The 24,330-nt window shown below is 38.9% G+C and overlaps 1 protein-coding gene and 1 long non-coding RNA gene across 2 annotated transcripts; both read left to right on the top strand.

Moving 5' to 3' along the window:
• The first annotated feature begins 5,847 nt into the window (after positions 1-5,847).
• Positions 5,848-6,771, top strand: VN1R1 (vomeronasal 1 receptor 1). The gene is given in 1 exon segment (XM_019711635.3): positions 5,848-6,771. A coding segment is annotated over 1 exon segment (924 nt).
• Positions 6,772-11,964: 5,193 nt separating this feature from the next.
• Positions 11,965-16,678, top strand: LOC141567613 (uncharacterized). The gene is made up of 2 exons (XR_012490414.2): positions 11,965-13,993; positions 16,216-16,678. It is a non-coding gene; the product is annotated as an uncharacterized LOC141567613 (long non-coding RNA).
• Positions 16,679-24,330: the final 7,652 nt, after the last annotated feature.

Consider the following 24,330-nt stretch of genomic DNA (forward strand, 5'->3'; position numbering starts at 1 on the left):
GTTCTATTTCTGTGAAAAACGTTGTTGGTAGTCTGATAGGAATTGCATTGAATATGTATATTGCCTTAGGCAGTATGGGCTATATTAACTATATAACTATATAGTTATAATATAATATATAGTTATATATATATTAACTGTATAACTATATTAATTCTTCCTATCCATGAACATGGTATGTGTTTCCATCTATTTGTATCTTCTTTCAATTCTTTCTTCAGTGTCTTATAATTTTCTGAGTACAGATCTTTTACTTCTTTGATTAAATTTATTCCCAGGTATTTTATAGTCTTTGGAGCAATTGTAAATGGGATTTTTTAAAATTTCTCCTTCTGATGTTTTATTATTGGTATATACAAATGCAACTGATTTCTGAATATTAATTTTGTATCCTGCTACTTTACTAAATTCATCTATCAGCTCTAATAGTTTCTTGGTGGAGTCTTTAGGGTTATCTATATATAGTATCATGACATCTGCATATAATAACAATTTTACTTCCTCCTTACCGATTTGGATGCCTTTTATTTCTTTTTCTTGTCTGATTGCTGTGGCTAGAAATTCCAGCACTATGTTGAATAGAAGTGGAGAAAGTGGGCAACCTTGCCTGTTACAGATCTTAAGGGGAATGGTTTTAGCTTTTCCCCATTGAGTATGATGTTAGCTGTGGGTTTATCATATATGGTCTTTGTTATATTGAGATATGATCCCTCTATTCCCACTTTCTTAGGGGTTTTTATTATAAATGTCTGCTGGATTTTATCAAATGCTTTTTCAGCATCTATTGATATGATCATGTGATTTTTATTTTTCATTTTGTTAATGTGGTGTATCACATTAATTGATTTGCGGATGTTGAACCACCCTTGCATACCAGGAATGAATCCCACTTGATCATGGTGTATGATCTTTTTAATGTATTGCTGAATTCTGTTCGCTAGTATTTTGTTGAGGATTTTTGCATTTATGTTCATTAGTGATATCGGCCTGTAGTTTTCTTTTTTTGTGGTGTCTTTGTCTGATTTTGGGATCAGGGTGATAGTGGCTTCGTAAAAAGTGTTTGGGAGTCTTCCCTCCCTCTGGATTTTTTGGAAGAGTTTGAGGAGAATAGGTGACAATTCTTTTTTGAACGTTCTGTAAAATTCACCTGTAAAGCCATCTGGTCCACGGCTTTTGTTTATTGGGAGATTGTTGATTACTGATTCCATTTCCCTGGTGGTAATCAGTCTACTCAGGTTTTCTGTTTCTTCTTGAGTTAGCCTTGGAAGGTTGTACACCTCTAGAAAATTGTCCATTTCTTCCAGATTGTCAAACTTGTTGGCATATAGTTGCTCATAGTAATTTCTTAAATTTTTTTGTATTTCTGCAGTGTCGGTTGTCACTTCTCCTCTTTCATTTTGGATTTTATTAATTTGGGTCCTCTCTCTCTTTTTTTTAATGAGTCTGGCTAAAGGTTTGTCAATTTTGTTTATCTTCTCTAAGAACCTACTCTTGGATTCATTGATCTTTTGTATTGTTTTTCTGGTTTCTATTTCATTTATTTCTGCTCTGATCTTTTTTATCTCCTTCCTTGCACTCCTTTTGGGCTTATTTTGCTGTTTTTTTCCCAGATTCCTGAAGTGTGAAGTTAAACTGTTGATTAGCAATGTTTCTTGTTTCTTTAGGTAGGCCTGCAATGCTATGAATTTCCCTCTTAGGACTGCTTTCGCAGCATCCCATAGATTTTGGGTCGTCGTGTTTTCATTTGTGTTTGTCTCGAGGTATCTTTTGATTTCTTCCTTGATCTCCTGGTTGACCCATTCATTATTTAGTAACATGTTATTCAGCCTCCATGAATTGGTGTGTCTTCCAGTTTTTTTCCTGTAGTTCATTTCTAATTTCATAGCACTGTGGTCAGAGAAGACAATTGGTATGATTTCAATTTTCTTAAATTTATCAATACTTGTTTTGTTGCCTAACATATGGTCTATCTTGGAAAATGTTCCACGTGCGCTTGAGAAGAACGTGTATTCTGCAGCTTTGGGGTGAAATGCTCTGAAAATATTGATTAAATCCAAGTGGTCCAATGTGTCATTTAAGTCTGTTGTTTCCATATTGATTTTCTGTCTGGAAGACCTGTCCCTTGTTGCCAGAGGTGTGTTGAAGTCCCCTACCATGATAGTGCTACTGTTGATATCTGTTTTATATATTTAGGTGCTCCTATGTTGGGTGCATAGATGTTTACTAGGGTTATGTCCTCTTGTTGGTTTGATCCCTTTATTATTATATAGTGCCCATCTTTGCCTTTTAATATGTTCTTCATTTTAAAGTCTATTTTGTCAGATATAAGTATTGCAACTCCAGCTTTATTCTCATTTCCATTTGCATGAAATCTCTTACTCCAACCCTTCACTTTCAGCCTGTGTGTGTCTTTTGATCTGAGGTGAGTCTCTTGTATACAGCATATACAAGGGTCTTGTTTTCTTATCCACCCAGCCACTCTATGTCTCTTGATTGGAACATTTAATCTGTTTACATTTAAAGTGATTATTGATAGGTACATAGTTATTGCCATTTTTAAATTTGTAGTTAGATTTTTTTCATCTTTCTTCTATTTACAGAAGTCCTTTTAGAATTCTTGCAGTGCTGGCTTGGTGGTAATAAATTCTTTTAGCTTATTCTTTTCTGGGAAGCTTTTTATCTCTCCATCAACTTTAAATGATAGCCTTGCTGGATAAAGCAATCTAGGTTGTAGGCCTTTGTTTTCCATCACTTTGAGTATCTCCTGCCACTCCCTCCTGGCCTTCAATATTTCTGTAGAAAAGTCATTTGATAGTCTTATGGGTGTTCCTTTGTATGTAACCCTCTGTCTTTCTCTTGCTACTTTTAAGATTCTCTCTTTGTCTTTAACCTTTGCCATTTTAACTATAATGTGTCTTAGTGTGGGCCTGTTTGGGTTTATCCTGGTTGGAACTCTCTGCACTTCCTGGGCTTGTATGCTGGTTTCCTTCATCAGGTTAGGGAAGTTTTTGGACATTATTACTTCAAATATGTCTCAATCCCTTGCTTCCTCTCTTCACCTTCTGGTATTCCTATGATGCGCATGTTGTTGCACTTGATGTTATCCCAGAGGTCTCTTAAACCATCTTCATTGTTTTTTATTCTTTTTTCTTTCTGTTGTTCTGTTTGGGTGATCTCTGCTAACTTGTCTTCTAAGGCGCTGATTCGATCCTCTGCTTCATGTAACCTGCTGTTAATTCGTTCAAGTGAGTTCTTTATTTCAGTAATTGTGTTCTTTAGTTCTAACTGGTTGTTCGTTATGATTTCTACATCCTTCTTGATGTCCTCTCTAAGCTCCTTAAACATTCTTATCATCAGTGTTCTGAACTCTATCTCTGATAGGTTGGTTACCTCTGTTTTATTTTGTTCCAATTCTGGAGATTTCTTCTGTTCTTTTATTTGGGATATGTTTCTTTGTTTTTTCATTCTGGCTGACTCTCTGTGTTTGCTTCGATGTATTAGGTAGATCCCCTTGAGTTCTTAGTTCTTGCTGGGTTATCTTATGTATAATGTGTCCTTTATATTTGACTTGCACTACTTCGTTCTTCTCCTCTGCATGTGCTCCAAAGGTGACTCTTGTGTTGTATATATTGTCCTGATAAAGAAGATCTTTAATTGCTTTTTGCTTGTGAGTAGGTGGGGTTAACTCCTAGGCTGACTAGTTGTGAGACTTGGCTCTGCCCACCTCAGGGTGTTCTGCTGCATGAGGGCTGACCACTTAAATGTGGTTTGGCCTCTATGGGCTCTTGTGCCTGTGGAGAATTCCCTCTGGTGTGTCACTTGTAGGTCAAACCCGGTAGTACTCTGGTTTGGTCTGGAGTTGACCTCTGGGTGTGTTGAATCTTGTGCCTCTTAAGCTGGGCCCTGGTAGGGCAATTTCAGAACAAAGCAAATCACCAAGCACAACAACAATAACAACAACAACAACAAAGAAAAAATCAAATACCTTCACATGTAAAAACAATTGACAACCCCCACTCAACACAGGCAAAGATATCAAAGAAATAAAGACAAAACAAAACGAAACAAAACAAAAAGCAGCACCAGTCTTGGCTTAAGCCCACCAAGTAATCTCCAGATTGTCCTCTGCTGTGCCAAAGAGTCCTCTGCGTATTGTGCAGGTAGAGCCAGTCAGCTGGTGCCCAGAGTGACATTGGAACTGAAGATTTAGATGTGTGGGGCTGAGGGGTCTGGATGGTAGTTTCCTGTGTCCAGTTCTCCTGAGTCTTAGGGCACTTCTTCTGTGTGTGTGTGTGGGGGGGGGGGGGGGCGGCGGGAGGTTTCTAAGCTGCTGAAAGCCCAGAGCTGCGTCTGCCACTTACTGCTGATCCCTGGGAGTGCCTCTGCAGTTGTAATTGCCCCGCCCTAGGCAGGCCAGAAAGGGTGGAGGCTGGGGATGGAGGGGTCTTCTCTCTACCAGCCCAGCCGTGTCACACTCTTCCCAAAGGCCAGAAAAGTTGGTGGCTGGGGGTGGAGGAGTCTCTTCTCTCCTAGCCCAGCAAAAATCACACTCTTCCCAGCCTCTTCCCTGGGTCAGAGCTGCACGGCTGTCTTCCCTAGAACCTGAGCACTAAGGCTCCTCTGTAATCCGACACTACTCCTCAGTTCAGGGGCCAGTTTAAGTCTCTGGAAGGGCGGGGGTAGGATTGGAAGAGCGGTGGGGGGGAGGGGCCCAGGTATGGAGTTTGTATCATTTGTCCTGCCTAGGGCCCCAACTGGAGGTCTCACTGAGGTTATTGCCTCAAATGCTGGATATTTCCCCTCTCAGCGGGAGAGATCAGCTGTGGGATGCAGGGAAAGAGCCCACCTCCTAGCTTTTGTGTTCTCTGTTCCGTCCTGGGATCCCCTGCGTCTCTGCAGCTGCGGATGCCACATGCTGGCCGCGTTTCCACCTCCGCAGATGCGGGCCGCGTCTCCATTCCGCTCCTTCTGTATTTTTAAATTATATATTACATGCATTATTTCTTCCCAAATATATGATTGTAGACTTTATTTAAAATTTTATTTTATGCATATATAATCTTTTGTCTTATACTGAAAGTTTTATTTACCAATTATGTTAATAGTCTTTTTAATATGTTTCAAATTATTAATGCCAGTATAATTTGCAAAAAGTGGATATGTGCAACAGTTTCCTATTTCTTTTCAGGCATTTCTGCCTTCATCTATGCCTCTGTTTATTAGGAACTTGACATTTTTCTTACAAGTGCACATAGAATACCATGCTGATAGACCCTCAGGTTAATTTTTTTCATTTAACTTTGTATTTTATGGATTTTGATATATGATTTTTATTGATGGTTTTCAATAATTATGTGATATATTTATATTTCTACATGTCAAAAATGGAACTTAGACTACGTTATAAAGCTTAGTTTACATCTGTATCCTTTAGTTCCATTCAATCACTTCCCCTATATTTAAATATTTATATTCTTAAGAAATACCTTTACACATGTTCTGTATCTTGCCTTTTTCATGTAGACTGTATCATGGAGAAAAATCTGTGTCTGTACACAGGAATCTCCCTCACTCATCTCTACAGCTGTAAAAACCCTGGTGGGCCGTTGTGCCCCTCCACTCACCCTGGAGATGTGAACCAAGACTGTTTAAAATCCAGGTCCTCATTGAATTGCCTTTGCACACATGAGCAAAAATTCTAACAGCCCACTGAAAGTGAAAATATATGGGAGAGGCTAAGTTTCAAACACTGAAGGATGTGCTGATGGTGACACATTTACTTCTATTTGTTTAACAATTCAGTCCTCTGACTTCAACTAAAACCTGTGCCCTGTAGGTACTGACACGATGCATTCTGTCATCTTGAAAATGGGGATTATGTTCTTCACTCAGACAGGAATTGGCCTCCTGGGAAATCTCTACTTCCTTTGTCTTTATAATTTTGCTTTGCTCACTGGACGTAATTTGAGACACACAGACCTGATTTTCATGCAACTGGTCTCAGCCAACTTCCTGGCTCTTTTCTCTAAAGGTGTCCCTCAGACAACGGCAGCTTTTGGATGGCGATATTTCCTAGATGATACTGGATGTAAACTTGTCTTCTATTTTCACAGTGTGGCCATAGGAGTTTCCTTCAACACCATCTGCCTCTTAAATGGCTTCCAGATCATTAAGCTGAACCCCAGCATTTGTAGGTGGATGGACCTCAAGATTAGATCCCTAACGTGCATTGCCTTCTGCTGCTCCCTTTGCTGGATCCTGCATCTCTTGATAAATTCATGTGTCCCTATAGTAGTACAAGGTTCTTTGAAGGGGAAGAACTTCAGTGTGAACAACAATTATGGATACTGTTCTTCACATATGAAAGGGGGTGTTTTAGATTTGTTAACTGCAGTCACATATATTTTCCCTCACTTTTTGAGTTTAGGCTTCACGGTCTCAGCCAGTGGCTCCCTAGTCCTTGTCCTGCACAGACACAAGCAGCAAGTCCAATACATTTGCAGCAACTGACTCTCCCCCAGACCATCCCATGAGGCCAGAGCCACACACACCATCCTGGTCCTGATGAGCTCTTTTGTTACCTTTTATTCAGCCTACGTCATTTTGATAATTTGGATGATTCTAGCTACAAACTGAGGCCTGTGGATGGTGAACATCTCTGTGTTTCTGGCATCATCCTTTCCAGTCTTCTTCCCCTTTGTGCTCATCATCAGTGACACCCATATGTCTCAGCTCTGCTTTGCCTGCAGGGCAAGCAAATCAGTTTCCTAATCTGGTTGTAGGCCCAGGAGTCTGTGTCATTCAGATATTCAATTCAACATTTGTTAATGTCCAGGGCATCTTACAGTCAGGAATATGTTATAAATAAGGGCAGTAACGTCCCCGCTTGCATCCATCTTACTATGAAGCTAAAAATGAACATCATGTATATAATGAAAAAAGATTCCTCATTCCAACTATTCCACGGAAAACATCAGGACATTTAAAAATAGTGTAATGAAGGGAAATTCCTGAGTATATGGCCTCAGGGAAGTCTAGTACTTTGGCCTTAATAAAGATTCCAGGAACGGTTTTTGTTAGTTTGTTTAGTTTTATTTAAATATATTCTCAAAGTACTTCTGAGTTCATCTTTTTGACTGGAGAAAAATCACTTGGAAAGACTTATGTAGGGAAAACATGTGCAGTCCGATGGGATGGGGATGAATCCTGAATGTTGGGAGTACTGAGAGTTGGGAACAAAGCAGAAAATAGTGTTCTGGATAAACGCTTAGTACAGCCAAGAAATCTGAACTGTTGTTTGAGAAAAATGAAAGGACAGTGAACGGATTCAATCAGGTGAGTGAAAATAGCAGTACTCCTTATGACAAATTATTTATAAAATATTTTAATTTAAAAATATTTAATTAAAAATTTTACTTATTTTTACTAATAACACTATAGCACTTTATTGTTATAATTTGAATTTAAAAAAGAAAATGAATAATGAGCACTCTGTCTATTACAGAAATAATGATGTAAAACTGAATGATAAAAAACAAGATCTGACTAATATGAGGATATAATATATTCATTGAAAGTATCAATGACCTTATACATTTTGAGTCATTCTCTATTTTATACTTCAATTTTTCTGTGTAGATGCAAACTATGGATCATAATCATTGAAAAAATATGTTGGTAAAATGTTGAGGGCCGGCTTGGTGGCTCATGTGGTTGGAGCTCCGTGCTCCTAACTCTGAAAGCTGCTGGTTCGATTCCCACATGGGCCAGTGGGCTCTCAACAACAAGGTTGCCGGTTCAACTCCTTGAGTCCTGCAAGAGATGGTGGGCTGCGCCCCCTGCAACTAGCAACGGCAACTGGACCTGGAGCTGAGCTCCGCCCTCCAAAACTAAAACTGAAAGGACAACTTGACGCTGAACGGCACCTTCCACAACTAAGATTGAAAGGACAACAACTTGACTTGGAAAAAAGTCCTGGAAGTACACACTGTTCCCCAATAAATTCCTGTTCCCCTTCGCCAATAAAATCTTTAAAAAAACCACACACATTGATATTGACTTGTCTTTTGACATTTATTTTTAATGCAAATTTCTTGAAGCTTGTGTTGCAACTCAGAAGACATTCTACCTCTCATGGTCAATTGGCTTGCAACAGAAATCTTCACCACCTTAACTTAGGCATATATTTTAAGAGACTATTTTAAAAGTTACCACCTCAGGAATCCTATGACACCCACATACTCTATCCATCTTTGCATGGGTTTATGCAATTATAAAGTTTGAAGAATTCATACCATCGTTGGTACTTATACAATTACTAATAATGTGCCCTGCAATATTTTAAATACTCCTCATCTTTCTGTTTGTTTGGTCTTTTCCATCCTGTAATATTGTATTGGCATGTCACAGACTGAACATTAAAGTATGACTTTAGTCCCTGAAATAGAAGTATAATTTTGTGTATATCTAAGGGGAAGGAGTAGGGCATATGTAGAGGTGGATAGTAGAAGGCTCTGGGGAGGGAGGGATCCTCTTGCCAAGAGGTGGATGGGTTGACTGATATGAGTCATGTGCCTCCTGGGGAAATCACTAATCTCCATTTATCATTAGAATGGCCTAGATCATAGTAAACACTATCAGATTCCACATTGGGCTTGGGAGTGTAGGAGTATGTGTTTCGGTAGAGAGTGATGAGGAATATAGAAGGATCACAGGCAAGCTCCATGGATCACCCAGCAAGCTCAGAAACACAATAGAATGCCTAGTAGTAAAGGAAAAAATAAAGAAATGACCTGTGTCCAATTTATGCCTTAAGAGACGTAGACCTTGGGTGTCACTGTGGTGGTTTTAGTGTCCAGGATGAAGCTGTGTCCAGTGACGTTTTGGATTGCGGTAATGTCATCTGTGCTGTGGGACTAGGGTATCCATTCCAAGTGGATACACACCTGGGTTCATGTGGGTCACAGCATTTGGTATGTTTGATTGACACAATGTCTTCCCTGGGAATTTGGGCCTCCATATTGTAATCATGCATCCAGTGGTATAGCAATTGGACCAACAATCAACAGGATGGTGTGAAGATGCACTTGACAGCTTTTATTTTTTTATGGAATTTTAGCTTAAATGGGTTCCATATCAGATGAGTGGCTTCTTGGCCAGGGGTACACTGTATGGTTTTTGGTCCCAAGATAATAACCTCCCTTGTCCTAGCTTCCATCCCTTATACAATTGGGGCATGATTGAAAATTTATTAAGATAAGTTAAGATCTGGAGCAAAATAGAGACCCATTTAGGGGTCTATTTGATGGACTGGAATTTTGAAAAGAGTTGTACGAGGTGACCGTTATTTTTCTCAGTTAAACCAGCGATTGGAGACCATTTAGGGATATGAAAGTTCTGTTTAATGTTCTTTTCAGGGATCCAGTATTGTGTGTTCTGAAAGTAAAATGTGTATCTTTGTTATTACTAGTAATGTCTACAAGGCCAAAGGGAATAGGAGTGTCCTGTATTGTGCTCTTATTGTATGTATTTTGATTTTGGTTTATACTTTGGATATCTGTGGGACAACATTCCTAGAGTCCTTTACCTTGAAGAAGACAATTTTTAGGCAATTGCCCATCTGTTTATAATAAATGTGAAGATGGGTCTATTTTTTGGCCAGGGCCTCCAGTCTGATGAGTGCCTGATGTTTGCTAAAGTGTGTTGTTTAGGACCTGTTTATTATTTGGGACATCCTGGTTAAGGGATGGAACATGGTTCCATTCTATCAAGTTCCATCATGTATGATGGTTAGCAGTGCCATTTGTATAGTCCACAAATTGTCATTGCTCTTCACTCAGTTAATCTCAAGGGGTTTTCCAGGTAGCCAAGGGGTTTTAAGGGAGAGGTGACCTCCTCCAGCACCATGGCATACGGCGAAGGACTAAGAATAGAAGATGTCACATTCTCCTGCAAGTGAAACATGCCAGAATGCCCAGATTAAGCTCTGTTCTGTCTTAAGGAGGCCTTGGTAGCTATGCCGAGCTTATAGGGTGCTGTTTCCCTGACCAGAGAAACATTATGGGCAGCCGGAATGGAGAGTCACAGGCTCAGGTCTGTGAGAGCATCTATTTTTAGGGGAACCAAGTATTGTAGGCAGTAATTGCTATTTTAATGGTGTGTAGCAAGAGGTTGAGAGGGACAGTTTCTTTCATGAGAAGCTCTTGAGTAACCAAAACCTCAGACGTTGTCCAGAGGTTCCAGAAGTCATGAGAAGAGGTTGTCAAAGCCTCTACAGTGAAGGAGACTCAGATGCATTAACAGGAGTGCTTGTTAATTTTCGTATGGATAGATTTTTGTTGGAGGGAGCCCCATTTGAGGTGGGCTGATGTGTAAGTAGCAGCATCAATGAGATTTTTAAAAATTGGTAAATGAGGAATATGTTGCCATAAGAACCCAAACAGAACTATAGGATGTCATCCATGTACTGTCATAACTGTGCTCCTGGAGAAAGGTGGAGCCAGTTGAGATCTTGTCTTCAATGATTGGGTGTGATAGAAAAATTGTTGAGGTACCGGATGGATAACCAATAACATATATATTGTATTTTAAATATTTCCCCTGTATCTAGGGGCTTTTTGTTTGTTTGTATACATTGTTGTCTTTTCTACATCAAAAAGCAACTGAGGACCAGTATTATGTTTTCTAAATATGGCATTTGCTGGTTATGAAAAATTAAAAGTTCCCCCTTTTTTATCCTTCAATTTGTAGTTGCCTAAAGTCGTAGCCTTTTTCCTTTCTTTTTTGTTTTCTATTTTATACATTTAGCCACTGGAAGCTATAGTTTTAGTTTCTGTCTCTGGCTGAAAAGAGGAAGAGAGGGGAGAGGGGAGAAGGCTGATGCCTCTGGGCAGCTGACTCTCGTTGGGAGGGCCCCAACAGTAGCCCCACACTTTATTTTCTTTTTAATTTTTTTTTGGACTGGCCTGTATATGTAGGCAGGTCAATTTTTTTTATTTTTTCATTTTTTCTTCCTTTTTTTTTTCTTTTTGTCTTCTCTGTCCATGACCTTTTCCCCCTTTTTTTCCCTCTATTTTTGGGTCTTTAATGGAAAACTCCTCGTGGTCCTAAGTGGCCTCTCCTGTGAGCAATACCTCGATTTCTAGGGTGTCCCAATCTACCTCTTCCAGTCAATTGGGTTGCAAGAAAAACCTTTACAACTTTAAATTAGGTGTATACTTTTAAAAAAAAGATTTTAAAAGCTACCTCAAGAATCCCATGATACCAACAATACTGCATCCTCGTTTGCATGGGTTTATGCCATCATCAGAAAGTTTGAAGAATTCATACCAACCTTGAAGCATGTGCAATTACTAACACTGGGCCCTGTAGTATTTAAAATAGCTCCCATTCATTTATTCCTTTCCATACCTAATATTTTATTGACATTATATTGACTGAACATTAAAATCTTTCGTCCCTGAAATTATATATGTTGGACATATCTCCATGTTTTAGTGCATATGGCTTCACTAGACTCCTATTTCTAACTTTTACCTGACCTGCCTATTTGACTCACTGGTGGGCATCTTAGTGTATCTGAAACTGAGCTGTTTTTCCAGCCCTTGCCCCCTCTCAGTCTTTTCCATCTCTATAAGTAAAATCATCATGTTCCCAGTTGCTTTTGCCCAAAATTTAGCCATTTTCTAAACTTGAATCATCTTTTCTGTGACTATTTATCACATGCATTACCAAGTCCAAAATTTTAATCAAAATGGATACAGTGAAATCTCAAACAACGCAACTTGTAGAAGAAAATACGAAAATTGTTGTGACCATGTTAATCAAATGTTTTTAAAACATACCACTGAAAACAAGACTGTCACAGAAAGTTTGAAAAATTAGAATTATTTTTTAAGTAAGATATTGAAAGATACTTGACTATTGAAAAGATTTATTAAAAGTGCAAGACCCTTTGTGTGCTGATAAGCAGCTGCACTTCTGAGAGCCCATTCACATAGATTAGGTATTTAATTTTTTTATATTAATTGAACCCATTCTTTGGGTGATTTAGGGAAAGTCAGAACCAAATGTTCCTTCTCTTTCCCCTTTATCATTAAACAGTTAGCCACTGGACAACAGAGGTGGAACCCCTTATATACCACTAAGTTGCAGGAAAAATTAGGATATGACAATTTCCTGTGCTTGAATATTACACGCAATATATCCACATGGCTTGTACCTTCATCTTTTTTGCAAGCATTGCCTGAAATATCCACTTGTCAATGAGCTCTCCCATTACCACCCAGTTTACATTGTGCCCTACACTTGTTCCCTGCTCACACCTCTAAGCTGGCTCCTTTTTTTTTTCTCCCTAGGCACTTATCACTTTACAACATTTTTTTGTATTTTATTCATTATTTGTTATTGGCTAATGTTTGTATTTCTTGATTATAACGTTGGCTCCATGCAGGCAGTTTCTTTGACAGTTCTTTCACCTGTGCATCTCATATACAAAGAATGTGTTGTATACATGCTTAACACGTGCTTACTGAAGCAGTAAATAAGTTACCCCAGTTTACACAAGCTCATTTCTAACACTTGGGCAACTCATTCTTTCTTTATGTTTTCTTTTTTTTTTTTTTTCGTCTCTTTTCCAGGCTGCCATTGCATAAGGTTCTCAGAACTGAAAAATAACCATATTTGAGATGCAAAATCTAAGGTTGACAAGAAACACAAGCCACTCTTGTTCACTGCTTCCTTCTGTCATATTGCAGATCTCAGTGTCCTCATCTCACATGTAATTTCCCCCTGGTCTTTTCACAGATATAGTTTCCCATGGGAGTTCCTTGTCTTTCTCGTGTCCATCCTTTTCCTCCTCCCAAGCTCCCCGCCGCTCATTTTCTCTCCCAAATGCTGTATTTCAGAAGTAGGATCCCCATTTGTCTTCTAGAGGCCAAGTCCCTGGTCCTCCCAGCCGGGTCCCTTGTGGAACCGGCTCGTGGCCCGATGGTCGGAGAACAGTAGCTCCGAGACTGAAAATTTTGAAGTAGAGCTTTCCAGCACCCAGAACCCATAAATGAGTGTACGCCCTGAAGGAGGCCTTCCTAGGGTGCTGGCGTCCCCGTGTGGGGACCGAATGCAGAGCGACCCCGGACGGAGACGAGCCCGCAGGGCAGGACGTGGACCGGACTCTACAGCCCTAGCCGCGGCCTCCTGGGTTCCGGGCATCGCGCGGACGAAACCCCTGCGTGGCACCCGGTCCACCCGAACCGGCCTGGAATCTGTTCTCTCCTGTCCTGACCCCAGCCACTGAAGCGCCGAGACCGACGCCAACGCTTCAGGCACGCTTCAGGCGATGGACACGTTAGGAGCAGTCAGATGACATTTGCTCGCTTCCAGGTTCAGGGACGCCCTTGTGTCTGAGTGACTCTGGAGTGACAGTCCACGTAGATCTGAAGCTCTGGGAGCAGTTGAAATAACTCCTTTATCCTCTGGGAGCATCCGAGCGTCCCTGATGGTCACTCAGCCCACACCCCGAATCAGGTGCGGAAGGATGAAGCCCCTCCCTCCCAGCGCAGGAGAAAAAAGCGGGCTGCCAGGACCCGGGCCTGTGTTCAGGTACTTTAGGTACTTGATACCCCAGTCCCGGCCCGTGAGCAGCGGGGACTACATTACCCATAAGGCACTGCGCCGGGCATAAATAGCGGAGACCATGAGGTCCCAGGAGAGCAGCACTTCCAGTCCTGTGGGTCTCAATGTGGTGGTATTTCCGGCGTCTTCCTCGTACGGTCATTTTGATTGTTTTCGGGTCTTTTGATTCGATCTCGGCTGATGAGCTCTGGGTCGGAACCCGCAGGAGGGTACCGAGAAGGCGCTGAGAGGAGGACACTTTTCCTCTGAACAGTCCATTCTGAGGCTCAGCAACACCGCCAGGGTGACCCGGGCCAGGGCCGGGACAGGGAAGGCCCTGCCTGCCCCGCCGCCCCGCCCCGCCCCGAGGGTCCTGGCTCAGGTGAATATGGTTCCCCCGGGCCATCACTGTCCTCACCCCATCCGAACCCAAAAGCCCCGGGTGCGGGGCGCCTGCTCATGTCCTGCAGCCCAGGCCCCAGCGTCCTGGACGGTGAGGCGCTCGTGGGTGACATCCGATGTGGGAGAGGGTTACAGGCAGAGGGGCTTGCCGTGTATAGATGTGAAAGGACGACTGGGCCGGGATGATCTGGGAACCTGGGATCTGTCTTGTGTTTGCAGGGAATAGTGTTGTTAACCTAAGAATAAAAAGCCTTTCAAAGTGAGCAACAAGAAGCATTTATTTAAGATTTTAAAAAAAAGAACAGGTATTCTAGAAGCATTGTTTTAGGCAGAAGCACAAATAGTGTTCCCATTAGGTGACCAAGGCAAAGGGTATTTATGAAGAGAGGAGGAAACAATTCAATCAATGGAAGGCATTTCTATGGGTGCAAATGACAGAAGACAGTGATGTCAATTCTGAACAATATTTTTAATTTACAGTCTAGTAATCATCAGTCCAGTATTCATAATATCTGCTTTCTTGTTATCTTTACAAACAGTTCTGTGTGAGTGCAGGGTTGCTTAGGCCCAGTCGAAAGGCTGTGTCGCTATTTTAATATTCCAAAGGTTTCAGGCATGAGACATGCAAGACAGTTGCTCTCGCAGTGATTCCATTTACATTTGACAGAGTGTGATTCCATTTACATTTGACAGAGTGTTAGGAGTGACGCCTGAACTGGCAGGCTGACAAGTTGTATCGTAATTCTCAGGATGGGAAACCACGGAGGGTTGTGACAGACACAGTCTAAATTAGGGTTTTAAAACTTTCCCAAAAGCTGCTTAGTGGAAGAAAAGACTGAATGGTGGGTAATAATAATGAGGCACAGGAAGGTTTTCTTGCCCAGGGTCACACAGATGGTAACAGTCAGCACTGAGGACTGAGGCCTAGAAATAACGCAGTCATCTGAGGTCACCTGGCTCCAGAGCTGAGCAGGGGTACAGGGAAACCTGAGCCCTGGAAGCCCCACCAAAGTCACATGCCTCTAAGGACTGCCTACCTCCCACAGATGCCCTACTACTCAACTTCCTAGGGACCTTACACAGATGGGTTCAAAGATCCCTGAGTCTCCCTGGTCCTGACCCACACATGTGGCCTCTGGGACTGTGATGTTCTTTGACTTTTCACTGCCAGTTTTCCAGCTCTTAGGTTTAGAGATTTTAAACAAACCACAAACCCCAAGACCCAAGTCAACACTGAGGTTGTATTTAAGGATATAAATCTGAAGAGGAACTTAGAAATCACACAACCCAATCAACTGTTTCATTTGACTCCAAGGTAACTTTGTCATCTGTCTACTTTAATATGGTTGCACTTTCACATTCAAAATCCATGTTGAAAAGAAAAACATGACCTGTAAGAAAAATATTATTCTTGCATAATATTTTCAATATATGCTAAAATGTTCATAATATAAAACTGAGTTTTAAAAGCATGTTATATAACTAATAAAATGACTTCAATAGGTTTAAATCTATTCATTCAGAATTCAGTATTTTTTCAATTGGCTATTGTGATTTGGGCTGATTTTAAAAATGCTTATATTATGTGCTTTCAAAGTTTTCTAGAGTAAATAATATTTATAAAATAAATTTAATAGGTATGTGATATAACCATAAGTGCATTAACCAAACCAAATATTGTTCTTAAATAGATTTTTAAAGTGATAATCACCTAGGAAGACTGACAAGGTAAATAAAAGAAAAATCATATTACCATGATAATGAAGCAGCAATAAGAGACAATACAAATTAGGGGTATTAAATAACTGTATGCCAACAAATATGGTGACATATGTGAGATGCACACATTTCTTGAAAAGAAATTCACAAAACTCACATGGAAGAAAAATATTTCAATAGACTCATATGTATGAAAGAAACAAATTCATTTAAAAAATTAATTACTCAAATACCCAAACACTGAAGACCAGATTGGTTCCACTAACGAATTCTACTAAACATTTAAAGACTAATACCATAGTAATACATTCTTTTAGAAAATAGAGATCAAATTCTTCCTAGTTCATTTTATGAGGTTGTGGTCACACAACAGCCTAGTTGTTTGTCCCCCCGCACCTTTCCTTAAGGAAAGAAGAGTCTGTGGGACTGTGCTTCTCTGGGACTAAGTTTGTTACACCTTGTGTCTCTCTGTTTGGTCTCCAGAAGAAGGGTTTGCAGTCAAAGACGAGTAAGATTCCCCACGGGGGGAACAACTCAAGCCAGACGGAACCCCATTGAGACCCCCATGAGCTGCCTTGGAACATCTGGGAAAGAGCCTTGCCTCCCCTTCTCCCATGCTTGAGAAAAGCTGCTGCTGACTCTTGCTACTCCCTCTCACCTAATTGTGAGAGAAGTCTTTAGAGCGATAAGATCAATCTCTGTCTGCTCAGCTCATGGAATTGTTTTACCACGAGAGACTTTGTCCCCCAGGGAGGTGCATACCACACCTTAGTCATCATGGGACTATATGCTTCGGCTGTTTTGGGACAAATAATTTCAGTTTGAAGTCATTTTCTGACGTAGTGGTTGAGTTTCACAGACCATGTCTTAAACAATGTAACTTCCTTGTGTGTAATCAATAAATACCGTCAGTCGGTCTGATTTGGCCCTCTGAGATTTAACTGCATTGAGTCTCTGCTTCTTTCTTATAGCTTAACCCAAAGCCGCCTCTTCTCACCTCCCCACAGCCTGTGTTGCGCTGGACGCGACATGAGGTAACATAACTCTGATATCAAAATCTAATGAGTACAAGAAAAAACTAATACATAACATAATCCTAATTCATAAATAAAACAATCCTTAGCAAAATATATAGCAAATCAAATCCAGGGAAAAAGATGAATTATTGAGTTTTATTAGAGAAACATGAACTGGTTGGACTCTAGATAATGAAGAAGAATGAAGATTTACAGCATAAAGGAGTCTAAAAAGACAGGACAAATAAATAAAATGTGTGATTTTGGATTTAGTCCTAGATTGACAGAAAATACTGATAAGGAACTGTATTGGGGTAGATGATGAAATTTTAAAATTATTAATTACATAATAGTGTTTTATAAATTTTTAATTTTCTGATTGTGATAATCATACTATATGAGGAAATGCTCTTATTTTTTGGAAATATGCATGGAATTCTTAGTAAAGTGACAAAATATTTCCGATTTAAGCTAATGTTCATAAAAGTTCAGATGCACATAAACCTATGTGCACATATGTTGAGAGGGAATGATAAATGGGGAAATTGTAAGCAATTAGCAAATGTAGGGAAGTGTATACATGTGTGCCTTGTACCATTCTTGCAATTTTACAACTGAAATTGTATTAAAACAAAAAAATTACAAAAATCAATCCTTATAGTTCACCACTTAGAAAAATTAATCTTTCTTTTTTTTTTAATTAAAGTTTATTGGGGTGACAATTGTTAGTAAAGTTACATAGATTTTAGGCGTACAATTCTGTATTACATCATCTATAAATCCCATTGTGTGTTCACCACCCAGAGTCAGTTCTCCTTCCATCACCATATATTTGATCCCCTTTACCCCCATCTACCACCCTCCTCCCCCCTTGCCCTCTGGTAACCATTAAACTATTGTGTGTGTCTATGAGTTTTTGTTTCTAATTTGTCTTGTTCTTTGGTTGTTTTTGGTTTATGTACCACATATCAGTGAAATCACATGGTTCTCTGCTTTTTCTGTCTGACTTATTTCGCTTAGCATTATAATCTCAAGATCCATCCATGTTGTCACAAATGGTCCTATTTCATCTTTTCTTACCACCGAATAGTATTCCATTGTGTATATATACCACAACTTCCTTATCCATTCATCTATCGAAGGACATTTTGGTTGTTTCCATGTCTTGGCCACCATAAATAAAGCTGCAATGAACATTGGAGCACACGTGTCTTTATCTCTAAATGTTTTCAGATTTTTTGGGTAGATACCCAGGAGAGGGATTGCTGGGTCATATGGTAATTCTATTCGTAATTTTTTGAGGAACCTCCACACTGCCTAACATAGCAGCTGCATCAGTCTGCACTCCCACCAACAATGTATGAGGGTTCCTTTTTCTCCACAGCCTCTCCAACACCTGCTACTATTTGTCTTGTTGATGATAGCCATTCTAACTGGGGTGAGGTGATATCTCATTGTGGTTTTGATTTGCATTTCTCTGATGATTAGTGATGTTGAGCATTTTTCATATGTCTATTTGCCATTTGTATGTCCTCTTTGGAGAAATGTCTCTTCAGGTCCTCTGCCCATTTTTCAATTGGGTTGTTTGTTTTTTTCTTGTTGAATTGTATGAGTTCCTTATATATTTTGGATATTAGGCCCTTATTGGAGGCACTGTTTACAAAAATCTTCTTCCATTCAGTTGGTTGCTTCTTTATTTTGTCGATGGTTTCTTTTACTATGCAGAAGCTTTTAAGTTTGGTATAGTCCAATTCATTTATTTCAGCTTTTACTTCCCTTGCCTTTGAGTCAAATTCATAAAATGCTCTTCGAACCCAAGGTCCATAAGTTTAGTACCTATGTTTTCTTCTAGGCAGTTTATTGTTTCAGGTCTTATGCTTAAGTCTTTGATCCATTTTTGAATTAATTTTGGTACATGGTGACAGATAGCAGTCCAGTTTCATTCTTTTGCACATGGCTATCCAATTCTCCCAGCACCATTTATTGAAGAGGCTGTCTTTCCTCCATTGTATGTTTTTTGCTTCTTTGTCAAAAATTATCTGTCCATATTTATGTGGTTTTATTTCTGGGATCTCAATTCTATTCCATTAGTCTATGTGTCTGTTTTTCTGCCAATACCCTGCTGTTTTGATTATTGTTGCCCTGCAGTACAAGCTAAAGTCAGGGCGTGTGATATCTCCCACATTGTTCTTTTTTCTTAAGATTGCTTTGGCTATTCGGGGTCTTTTGTGGTTCCAAACAAATCTATGATTTTTTGTTCTATTTCTTTTAAAAATGCCATAGGGATTTTCATGGGGATTACATTAAATCTGTACATTGCTTTGGGTAATATGGCCACTTTAACTCTGTTGATTCTTCCAATCCATGAGCACGGAATGTCTTTCCATTTCTTTGTGTCTTCTTCAATTTCTTTCAAAAATGTCTTATAGTTTTCAGCATATAGGTCCTTCACATCCTTGGTTAAGTTTGTTCCTAGGTATTTTATTCTTTTTGCTGCAATTGCAAAAGGAATTGTTTTTTGTATTTCTTTTTCTGAGATTTCATTGTTAGTATATAGGAAGGCAATGGACTTTTGTACATTGATTTTGTAGCTGGCAACTTTACTGTATTCATTGATTGTTTCTAATAGCTTTTTGGTGGAGTCTTTAGGGTTTTCTATATATAGCATCATGTCATCTGCAAAGAGTGATAATTTAACTTCTTCATTCCCAATTTGGATTCCTTTTATTTATTTCTCTTGCCTGATTGCTCTGGCAAGGACTTCCAACACTATGTTGAAAAGCAGGGGTGATAGGGGACAGCCCTGTCGTGTTCCTGAATGTAGAGCAAAGGGCTTCAGTTTTTCACTGTTAATTATGAGATTAGCTGAGGGCTTGTCATATATGGCCTTTATTATATTAAGGTATTTTCCTTCTATACCTATTTTATTTAATGTTTTAATCATAAATGGATGTTGTATCTTGTCAAATGCTTTTCCTGCATCAATTTATATAATAATATGCTTTTTGTTCTTTATTTTGTTTATGTGATGTATCATATTGATGGATTTGTGGATGTTGAACCATCCTTGTGCCCCTGGGATGAACCCCACTTGGTCATGATGAGTAATCTTTTTAATGCATTGTTGCATTCGATTGCTAGAATTTTGTTTAGGATTCTTGCATCTGTATTCATCAGATATTGGTCTGTAGTTCTCTTTTTTTGTGTTGTCCTTACCAGGTTTTGGTATCATGGTAATGTTGGCCTCATAAAATGAGTTAGGGAGTACTGTCTCTTCTTCAATTTTTTGGAAGAGTTTGAGCAGGATTGGTATTGGATCCTCTTTGAAGGTTTGGTAGAATTCACTAGTGAAGCCATCTGGTACCAGACTTTTGCTTTTGGAAAGGTTTTAGATGACTGATTCAATTTCATTACAGGTGATCGGTCTGTTTAGATTTTCCAGTTCTTCATGGTTCAGCCTAGGAAGGCTATATGTTTCTAAGAACTTGTCCATTTCTTCTAGGTTATTGAATTTGGTGGCATATAGTACTTCATAGTATTCTTTGATGATGCTTTGTATTTCTGTGGCATCCGTGATAACTTCCCCTTTTTGATTTCTGATTTTGTTTATTAGTGTTTTCTCTGTTTTTATCTTAGTGAGGCTAGCCAAGGGTTTGTCAAGTTTGTTAATCTTTTCAAAGAATCAGCTCTTTTTCACATTAATTTTTTCTACTGTCTTTTTGTTCTCTATTTCATTTAGTTCTGCTCTGATTTTTATTATTTCCTTTCTTCTGCTGACCTTGGGTTTCATTTGTTCTTCTTTTTCTAGTTCTTTAAAATATAACGTGAGGTTATTTATTTGGGATTTTTCTTGTTTCTTGAGATAGGCCTGTAATGATATAAATTTCCCTCTTAAAACTGCTTTTGCTGCATCCCAAAACTTTTGGTAGGATGTATTTTCATTTTCATTTGTTTCTATATATCTTTTTTTTTTTAAATTAAATTTATTGGGGTGACAATTGTTAGTAAAATTACATAGATTTCAGGTGTACAATTCTGTATTACATCATCTATAAATCTCATTGTGTGTTCATCACCCAGAGTCAGTTCTCCTTCCATCACCATATATTCGGTCCGCCTTACCTTCATCTCCTACCCCCCACCCCCCGCCCCCTTTACCCTCTGGCAACCACTAAACTATTGTCTGTGTCTATGAGTTTCTGTTTCTCATTTGTTTGTCTTGTTCTTTTGTTGTTTTTGGTTTATATACCACATATCAGTGAAATCACATGGTTCTCTGCTTTTTCTGTCTGACTTGTTTCACTCAGCATTACTCTCTCAAGATCCATCCATGTTGTCGCAAATGTTCCTATATCATCTTTTCTTACTGCCGAATAGTATTCCATTGTGTATATATACCACAACTTCTTTATCCATTCATCTATCGAAGGACATTTTGGTTGTTTCCATGTCTTGGCCACCATAAATAAAGCTGCAATGAACATTGGAGCACACGTGTCTTTATCTCTAAATGTTTTCAGATTTTTTGGGTAGATACCCAGGAGAGGGATTGCTGGGTCATATGGCAATTCTATTCGTAATTCTTTGAGGAACCTCCACACTGCCTTCCATAATGGCTGCACCAGTCTGCATTCCCACCAACAGTGTATGAGGGTTCCTTTTTCTCCACAGCCTCTCCAACATTTGTTACTATTTGTCTTGTTGATGATAGCCATTCTGACTGGGGTGAGGTGATATCTCATTGTGGTTTTGATTTGCATTTCTCTGATGATTAGTGATGTTGAGCATTTTTTCATATGTCTATTTGCCATTTGTATGTCCTCTTTGGAGAAATGTCTCTTCAGGTCCTCTGCCCATTTTTCAATTGGGTTGTTTGTTTTTTTGTTGTTGAGTTGCATGAGTTCCTTGTATATTCTGGATACTAGCCCCTTATCGGAGGTACTCTTTGCAAAAATCTTCTCCCATTCAGTTGGTGGTCTCTTTATTTTGTCAATGGTTTCTTTTGCTGTGCAGAAGCTTTTAAGTTTCATATAGTGCCATTCGTTTATTTTAGCTTTTACTTCCATTGCCTTTGGAGTCAAGTTCATAAAATGCTCTTTGAACCCAAGGTCCATAAGTTTAGTACCTATGTTTTCTTCTATGCAGTTTATTGTGTCAGGTCTTATGCTTAAGTCTTTGATCCATTTTGAATTAACTTTGGTATATGGTGACAAATAGCAGTCCTGTTTCATTCTTTGCACGTGGCTATCCAATTCTCCCAGCACCATTTATTGAAGAGGCTGTCTTTGCTCCATTGTATGTTTTTAGCTTCTTTGTCAAAAATTATCTGTCCATATTTATGTGGTTTTATTTCTGGGTTCTCAATTCTATTCCATTGGTCTATGTGTCTGTTTTTCTGCCAATACCATGCTGTTTTGATTATTGTAGCCCTGTAGTACAAGCCAAAGTCAGGAAGTGTGATACCTCCATTATTGTTCTTTTTTCTTAAGATTGCTTTGGCTATTCGGGGTCTTTTGTGGTTCCAAACAAATCTGATGATTTTTTGTTCTATTTCTTTAAAAAATGCCATTGGGATTTTGATGGGGATTGCATTGGATCTATATATTGCTTTGGGTAATATGGCCATTTTAACTATGTTGACTCTTCCAATCCATGAGCACGGAATGTCTTTCCATTTCTTTGTGTCTTCTTCAATTTCTTTCAAAAATGTCTTATAGTTTTCAGCATATAGGTCTTTCACATCCTTCGTTAAGTTTATTCCTAGGTATTTTATTCTTTTTGCTGCAATTGCAAAAGGAATTGTTTTTTGTATTTCTTTTTCTGAGATTTCATTGTTAGTATATAGGAAGGCAATGGACTTTTGTGAGTTGATTTTGTAGCCAGCAACTTTACTGTATTCATTGATTGTTTCTAATAGCTTTTAGGTGGAGTCTTTAGGGTTTTCTATATATAGCATCATGTCATCTGCAAAGAGTGATAATTTAACTTCTTCATTCCCAATTTGGATGCCTTTTATTTCTTTCTCTTGCCTGATTGCTCTGGCAAGGACTTCCAACACTATGTTGAAAAGCAGGGGTGTTAGGGGACATCCCTGTCGTGTTTCTGAACGTAGAGCAAAGGGTTTCAGTTTTTCTCCATTAATTATGAGATTTACAGAGGGCTTGTCATATATGGTCTTTATTATGTTAAGGTATTTTCCTTCTATACCCATTTTATTAAGTGTTTTAATCATAAATGGATGTTGTATCTTGTCAAATGCTTTTTCTGCATCAATTGATATAATCATATGATTTTGTCCTTTATTTTGTTTATGTGATGTATCACATTGATGGATTTGCGGATGTTGAACCATCCTTGTGCCCCGGGGATGAACCCCACTTGGTCGTGATGAATAATCTTTTTAATGCATTGTTGTATTCAATTTGCTAGAATTTTATTTAGGATTTTTGCATCGGTATTCATCACAGATATCGGTCTGTAGTATTCTTTTTTTGTGCTGTCCTTACCAGGTTTTGGTATCAGGGTGATGTTGGCCTCATAGAATGAGTTAGGGAGTACTGTCTCTTCTTCATTTTTTTGGAAGAGTTTGTGCAGGATTGGTTATAGACGCTCTTTGAAGGTTTGGTAGAATTCACTAGTGAAGCCATCTGGTACCGGACTTTTGCTTTTGGGAAGGCTTTGGATGACTGATTCAATTTCGTTACTGGTGATCGGTCTGTTTAGATTTTCCAATTCTTCATGGTTCAGGATTGGAAGGCTATATGTTTCTAAGAACTTGTCCATTTCTTCTAGGTTGTTGAATTTGGTGGCATATAGTCCTTCATAGTATTCTTGGATGATCCTTTGTATTTCTGTGGTGTCCGTGATAACTTCCCCTTTTACGTTTCTGATTTTGTTAATCAGTGTCTTCTCTCTTTTTATCTTAGTAAGTCTAGCCAAGGGTTTGTCAATTTTGTTAATCTTTTCAAAGAACCAGCTCTTTGTCACATTAATTTTTTCTATTGTCTTTTTGTTCTCTATTTCATTTAGTTCTGCTCTAATTTTTGTTATTTCCTTTCTTCTGCTGACCTTGGGTTTTACTTGTTCTTCTTTTTCTAGTTCTTTAAGGTGGAACATGAGGTTATTTATTTGGGAGTTTTCTTGTTTCTTGAGATAGGCCTGTAATGATATAAATTTCCCTCTTAAAACTGCTTTTGCTGCATCCCAAAAATTTTGGTAGGATGTATTTTCATTGTCATTTGTTTCTATGTATCTTTTGATCTCTCCTCTAACTTCTTCTTTGACCCAGTCCTTCTTTAAAAGTATGTTGTTTAATCTCCATGTATTTGTGTTTTTCCCCGCTTTCTTTTTACAGTTGATATCCAATTTCAAAGCCTGTGATCAGAGAATATGCATGGTATGATTTCAATCTTCTTAAATTTGTTGAGACTGATTTTATGTCCCAATATATGGTCTATCCTTGAGAATGTTCCATGTACACTAGAAAAGAATGTGTAGTCTGATGTTTTAGGATGAAGTGCTCTATAAATGTCAATTATGTCCATTTCATCTAATGTGTCATTTAGGGCTACTATTTCGTTAT

Source organism: Rhinolophus sinicus, chromosome 8 (assembly GCF_057876585.1).
Source record: "Rhinolophus sinicus isolate RSI-liver-muscle chromosome 8, RSI-T2T, whole genome shotgun sequence".
Classification (NCBI taxonomy): Eukaryota; Metazoa; Chordata; class Mammalia; order Chiroptera; family Rhinolophidae; genus Rhinolophus; species Rhinolophus sinicus.